This window comes from Labeo rohita, chromosome 6 (genome assembly GCF_022985175.1).
Source record: "Labeo rohita strain BAU-BD-2019 chromosome 6, IGBB_LRoh.1.0, whole genome shotgun sequence".
Lineage (NCBI taxonomy): Eukaryota > Metazoa > Chordata > Actinopteri > Cypriniformes > Cyprinidae > Labeo > Labeo rohita.
The window spans coordinates 14,930,209-14,937,465 of NC_066874.1; the positions used below are offsets into that span (position 1 = coordinate 14,930,209).

The 7,257-nt window shown below is 37.3% G+C and overlaps 1 protein-coding gene across 1 annotated transcript; it reads left to right on the plus strand.

The window, feature by feature from the left end:
* Window positions 1-609: 609 nt before the first annotated feature.
* glulb (glutamate-ammonia ligase (glutamine synthase) b) lies at window positions 610-3,586 on the plus strand. Its single transcript, XM_051112623.1, has 7 exons — window positions 610-776; window positions 1,322-1,505; window positions 1,601-1,762; window positions 1,849-1,995; window positions 2,081-2,208; window positions 2,309-2,508; window positions 2,611-3,586. Exons 2-7 carry the CDS (start codon window positions 1,340-1,342, stop codon window positions 2,924-2,926), a joined length of 1,119 nt encoding a protein of 372 aa, XP_050968580.1. The 5' UTR covers window positions 610-776; window positions 1,322-1,339; the 3' UTR covers window positions 2,927-3,586.
* Window positions 3,587-7,257: the final 3,671 nt, after the last annotated feature.

Genomic DNA, 7,257 nt, shown 5'->3' on the forward strand with positions numbered 1-7,257 from the left:
GACTGAGAATTATTATTATTATTATTTTTTTTTTTTTTAAAGAGTTTTGGAAGCAAATGGCCCTTCAACATAATTTTCACACAATGCTTTGAGTCAGTATTATTTAAAATAATTATAAAATTGTATTTTCAATCAAAAATCAAAATGCATCCAGTAATCCAAATGATGCACTAAACCTGTGAAATACAGTGGTGTCTAAATGTTTGGGGCCACTAATTACATTTATTTTCTATGTATTTCACACAATTTATTGTGGATTTCTGAAGACATATCAACTTCACATTCAAAACCTTAAGTTGTAAACACTAGAGGGTGTGATGGATCAGCGCTTGGTTTTGCCAGAGCCGTGTTGCCTGTTTCCTTGAACTCGACAGTCGTTGTTCTGGCAGCAGCTCTTAGGAAACGATGTCTTGGTCAGTACACTGACGTATATGTTCAACTCATTATTAAAAAAATGATTTAAATTTTTTTAAATCAACAGACATTTGACGTTCTTTGTCGAACAAAGACTTATCCTGAGACGCATGCGGATGAACAACAGCCTATTTTCTAAGGGTGTCCAATGAAATGCTCCTGACCGTGACGTCACCTAGCCATACTCTAATCACGTTTCACTCCATCCAATCAGAAACGGAAGGATCTGAGGCTCTCTTTAAAAGTTCGGCCAAAGCAAAAGCTGTTTGTTAGGAGGATGAGAGACAAACATACAGGATTATTTTCTAAAACCCTTTGGAAATACTGGCACTCGTATAGTGACTATTTATTTTCGCTGATAGGTATGTGTTTTTATGTTTAATCAAAATATCTATGTTTGTAATGGTAGCAGTGGATGTTATGATTAAGCAATGTTTAACTTAAATGGATTGTTTTAATCGTACGGGTTTAGATGAGTGATTTCATGTTTTTATTAAGTTAAAATTAAGGACTCTGCTATTTAATTAAGTGTTATCCGAAATCTGTGTATGTCACTTTTGATGCCATCTTAGCAATATGTTGCGTCAGTATGTTGTATTATGCCTAGCATATGCTTAGCATTTAAATAGCCTAAGGTGAGTTGAATTAGTGTTTCTGCGGTTATGAGTTCCCTCTGTGAGGTTAGTGGTAATAACGTTGATTTGGTTAAATTCGTACACGACAGTCATATTAACACAAGTAAATTGATAATGAGACGCTCGCTCTTAGTTTTCCATTGTCTGAGTTACTGCGTAATGGACCGGAGTGGCTCTACCGGCCACGTTGTTTCTGATAATGGAGGGATTCATTTTCTTCTTTTTTCGTTTTACGGTATGAGAAGTGTATTTACAACGGTTTTTTCTAATAGGTTTGATATAGCACAACCATGGCCACTTCAGCCAGTTCCAACCTGAGCAAAGCTGTGAAACAGCAGTACATGGATCTCCCTCAGGGAGACAAGGTTCAAGCTATGTACATTTGGATAGATGGAACCGGAGAGGGATTGAGATGCAAGACCAGGACTCTAGATTCAGAACCCAAGACCATTGAAGGTACTTATTGTATTAAAGTTATGTTTCTTATACACAAAATTGTTACCTGAAAGGCTAAACTGAGAGTTGTTTTTTCTTTTCCTTTGTCTTTGTAGATTTTCCTGAATGGAACTTTGATGGCTCCAGCACATATCAGTCGGAGGGGTCCAACAGTGACATGTACTTGATCCCAAAAGCCATGTTTAGAGATCCTTTTAGAAAAGACCCCAACAAACTGGTTTTGTGTGAAGTCCTGAAATACAACCGCAAACCTGCAGGTAAGCTATAATTGATATCAGATGATCATTATACCAGGTGATATCACATTGAATGTTGCGTTGAATGTTTCTTGTTTCCTTTTAAGAAACCAACCTTCGTCAGATGTGTAACAAGATCATGGATAAGGTGCAGAACCAGCATCCTTGGTTTGGAATGGAACAAGAGTACACTCTTCTCGGCACAGATGGTCATCCATTTGGTTGGCCCTCCAATGGCTTCCCTGGACCTCAAGGTATGTGTCACCTGTGGATAGAAGTTTTTTTTAAAAAGTTGGAAAATGTCTACTAAAAGGAAACTAATAGGATTTGTTTAATTAGGTCCGTACTACTGTGGTGTGGGAGCTGATAAGGCCTATGGGCGAGATGTTGTAGAAGCTCATTATAGAGCCTGCCTGTATGCTGGAGTAAAAATCTGTGGTACCAACGCTGAAGTCATGCCTGCACAGGTAAAGTCTTCCTACTGGGGTGACAGATAATAAGCAATGTCTTTTATACTTTTGAGAAAACGGTTAAATTTCAGTTGTTTGTTCTCTTATTATTCTTCAGTGGGAATTCCAAGTTGGCCCTTGTGAGGGCATCGAGATGGGAGACCATTTGTGGGTTGCCCGCTTCCTCCTGCACAGGGTTTGTGAGGACTTCGGCATTGTGGCTTCTTTCGACCCAAAGCCCATTCCAGGGAACTGGAATGGAGCTGGCTGCCACACCAACTTCAGTACAAAGGAGATGCGTGAGGATGAGGGTTTGAAGTAAGTGTCTGAAACGAGGCCTAGAATCTTTTCTCCACGCTGTAGCACTGACATAAAATGATCAAAAATTGGTCATGCTAATCAAACTTGTTTTCATTTTAGATACATTGAGGAGTCTATTGAGAAGCTGGCCAAGAGACACCAGTATCATATTCGTGCCTATGATCCTAAAGGAGGGCTGGACAATGCCAGACGACTGACTGGCCATCACGAGACTTCCAACATCAACGAGTTCTCTGCTGGAGTGGCAAACCGTGGTGCTAGCATCCGAATCCCGCGATCTGTAGGCCAGGAAAAGAAGGGCTACTTTGAAGACCGTCGTCCCTCAGCTAACTGCGATCCGTACGCAGTCACTGAAGCTCTTATACGCACATGTCTGCTCAACGAAGAGGGTGTCGAGCCTGTGACATACAAGTGAAATACTGGACTGAAGCGTTATTTTTAATTTTGTTTTTTTAGTAATGAAATATCTTACTGACGCCTTGTTCATTAGTCCATCTGAAATGAGGGATGACACTAAATGAATCATTTCCCTGTTTGTTGGTTGTAGAAACGCACATTGGGTCTTTTTATGCCACGATTTTAGCTTTCTTACTGCCACTGTCTTTATTTTTTTTTTATTTTATTTTATTTTTAAACAGTTTTGTGGATGTAATGATATCGGATTCTGGCATAAATCCTAGTCTGATAGAGACCGAGCTTTGCATCTAAGATTACTACTACTACTTCTACTCCTGCTACTACTACTACTACTACTACTACTACTACTACTACTACTACTTGGCCTTTAAAGCTGTTTTTGTGTGTCAAACTTTGATTTTTTTCAAATTTAACATGGGTTTTATAAACTAACTGTAGATATTTTAATGCTTTATTGTAGTCCGTTTTAGAACTTTATTCACGGGTTATAAATTATGGTACTGTTTTTCACAGGGACCAAAATGCATTTATACTGATGTGACTGACTGTTGCCTTCACAGGTTTGTGCATTTTATATTTGCAGTACCATGGTTAAAAAAAAAACAACAAAACAAAACACTTGTCTCTTTACATTAAAACACCAAGAATTTTACTAAAATGTGTCGTGTGTGTGTGGGTGTTTTTTTTTTTTTTTTTTTTTCCCTCCCTTCCCCTTACCTTCTGCATCAGTAGGGTGACCAGATGTGCCACTTCCAGGGGACAAGTTCAGCCCAGGATTTCTAAATTGCATAAAATAACCAGGTGCCGGCTGTTTGTGCTGTGCCGGATGTTAATTGTATGACAAAGTACCGCAAGAGCTATTTGATGTATTTGAGCTATTAATTGGCACAGCACAAACGGCCAACACCTGGTTATTTTAGGAAATTTAGAAATTCTGTGTTAAACGTGTCACCAGGAAGTGGCACGTCCTGGACAGGTTTAGTAGGTGTACCATGGTTAAAAAAAAAACAAAACAAAACAAAACGCTTGTCTCTTTACATTAAAACACCAAGAATTTTACTAAAATGTGACGTGTGTGTGTGTGTGGGTTTTTTTTTTTTTTTTTTTTTTTTTTTTCTTCCTTCCCCTTCCCTTCTGCATCAGTAGGGTGACCAGATGTGCCACGTCCAGGGGACAAGTTCAGCCCAGGATTTCTAAATTGCATAAAATAACCAGGTGCCGGCTGTTTGTGCTGTGCCGGATGTTTATTGTATGACAAAGTACCGCAAGAGCTATTTGATGTATTTGAGCTATTAATTGGCACAGCACAAACGGCCAACACCTGGTTATTTTAGGAAATTTAGAAATTCTGTGTTAAACGCGTCACCAGGAAGTGGCACGTCCTGGACAAGTTTAGTAGGTTTAGTAGGTGTATCATTTAGTTAAGTGAGCCAAATGCTGTGGGTAAGTTAAGCTGACACTTTAACTTACTATTTTTTTTTTTTTTTTTTTTTTTTTGTATTATACTGTACATATTTGTAGTTTATTTGATAGAGTGTACAAGTGCACCAAATCCTCCTTTTAAAAATGTTTTCATCACATTATAGCCAAATATGTCTTTTCATCTGTAGTCCCTAATGATCTGTTCGAATCTGCAGAAAAGCTACCATGCCCAGAATCTTTGGGATATAATGTTTCTTAGTTTCAGTGATGTTTATTCTTTCATTCAATTCATTTTTTTTTTGTTTGTTTGTTTTTTCTCTTTTTACTCAACAAACTCACTGTTTACTCTGTTTTTGAGAAAATTAAAACTTTGGTGTTCAACATATTGTTTCAGAAATGCCAGTTAAAGATTGAAAATTAAACTTTATTTGATCTTTTTTTTTTAAGTTAGCTTTAAGAAAAGAAATATGACTTTATAAAATCAAATTTGATTAAGTTAGTTTTTAAAAGAGGTAAATTATCTCTAAAATATCACATGGGTTTGAATCAGATTCAGTCAGATAGTCTGTTTTCACCCTGATGGTTCATTTTACCCACTGATTCGGGTCAACTTACCCCTAGCCTGGGGCAAATTGAGCCACAGAAAATTTTAGAACCCTTTGTTACATTCTGGTAACTTAAAATAATAGTAAACATCCTGAAATTACTTTAGATACTTTCATTGTACTTCTGCCTCATTTTCCTTTATCTTCAGGACATAAGTAAAAAATGGCTCATCTTACCCCACTCTCCCCTACTTATGCATATAATGTGTATCTGGTGGAAAGACCACTGCTATTTATTTGAAATTTGATGGAGGTTTGAAGTGGAATGAGCATTCCATCTGTTCTTTCGTAAACTATTTGTGATTGAAATTTTGAATGTGGGGAACCTTAAAACCGGGCTGTTTCTGGTGCTTTGTGCAAGAAAGACCACCTTGGCATCGCATCAAAACATTTTGTTGTAATTTCAGTTAGTGCAGTACGTTTTTGCTAACAGAAACATGTTTTTTGGGATTTAAAGAGAGGAGCTAAATGGAGCCAGAATTTGTGTACTAATAAAAACTGGAGCAACATGGATTGGACTGACAAACAACTATCGTTAAATATTTTTGTGCTGGAACATTCTGGATTACTTTACCTTAAATGAACTTGAGTTTTCCATGCAAAATAAGTGCTTGTTCAGTGAACAGCAGTATGCAGATTATTTTCTCTTTGTGAATCCTGTTGAGACTGTGTTTTGATATCCAGAGAGGCAATTATAAATACACCTTATTTCAATAATAAATACATCCTTATTTTAATCTGGTGTACTTCTGCTGAACAGTGTCAACACTTCTCGGAAGGTAATGAGGAGGTTTCCGCTGTTGGAAAATACTGAGGGAAGTCAGATGTTTATATGTACTTGCAACTGTGTATGTTTTAATGCTTTTCACCTAATTCCTCGAAATTACACTGGTTTGAGACAGTGATGTAAAGCTGAAAGCATATGGTTTGTTATGGAAATTATCTATCTTTCGTTATTTGCATTTATGGGGGTCTGCACTCCCTAACCTTCAGCACGTGAGGAAATGTTGTAGCTATACTGAGACCGTGATTTGGCAGCAGTGAAAGTACAAATACTCTGGCTCTAGACAAAGTGTGTTGAATTACTACTCTGCAATCCAAAACACATGGGCCTGTTTTGCATCCCAAATCATATTACATATGTTCTAAGTCACGTTTGATAAACTGCCCATAACCCTTTCACCCAATTCACTGCAACTGTACAACTCTTAAGATTTGAAGGAAAACATTTTTGTAATACTGTTGTTCAATTAAACAAACAAAATGGAAGAAGGTGACTAATGACCCGAACCAAGTGTTCCAATGAAAAGGGCCACGTTTGTGGATGTACACAGCTGCACACCACTCAAGTTCTAACCAAATAAAGTTATTTCACACAAACATGGCAACATTCTGGGAAGACTATGTTCCAACAGAATTCACAGAAAAAAACAAAGAGAACTACTACAGCCACATAAAAATGAATAACGGGTTTCATTTTCTGAACTGTCAGTTTGTTTTGCTTTAAATTGTACTTGCATAATTCAATGGTACAATTTCATTTCAAAAACATTGGCAAATGCCACAGACCACTCAAAATCAATTTACTGACTATCAGATGCATATTTTACACAGAAATGGAAAGCAGTTGTGAAAATCATAACTTCCGATTACATCAAATTGCCTGACAGCAGCACAACAGGAGTAGAGGTTGCTGGGTAACAAAATTGTTCAAAATATATACAGGGTTGATATTATGCATGTTTGTGAGGAAAAATGAATCACTGGCCAGAGAGCCAGGATTCAGAGTTTTGTCATTATCCGTCTGTTAGAAAATGTCTTGCTAGAATAACATACAGTTTGGACCAAACCTTATGTCACAAGTCAGTGCAAATTCATTCACAGCATCAGTTAAGCATTATTACAGCAGTCTAAATATGAAAATAAACAAATGTGAGTTTTTTTTTTTTGTTTTTGTTTTTTCCCAGAAGCTATGTATTGTTCTGTATCTTGGGCTACATCTACATTAATCCGGATAGATAGAGTTTTCGCTTTAAAATGCTCTCTGTCCACACTAGCGTTTTCACTGCACATGCGTAAAAACTCACTGAGATGATACAGACATAAGTTTTCACATAATTCTTGGTAGGATCATTTTATTTACGGAAATATCTCATCATTCACTGACGCGTCCATGTTGCGCGCTCTCAGGTTTGATCTAAAAAGCAGCTGCCGGAGTCAGGACAGCAACTGTGAGTACATTTTCTGTCATCTTTTTAGGACTGTAATATGAAGAGTGTACGAATATATCTTCAGCAGCAGT

Excerpts from the sequence above, each read along its gene's own strand:
- glulb (XM_051112623.1), top strand. The coding sequence starts at position 1,340 with ATGGCCACTTCAGCCAGTTCCAACCTGAGCAAAGCTGTGAAACAGCAG. Across the intron at positions 1,763-1,848 it reads ATACAACCGCAAACCTGCAG|AAACCAACCTTCGTCAGATG; the intron begins GTAAGCTATAAT and ends TTTCCTTTTAAG. Across the intron at positions 2,509-2,610 it reads CGTGAGGATGAGGGTTTGAA|ATACATTGAGGAGTCTATTG; the intron begins GTAAGTGTCTGA and ends TTTTCATTTTAG.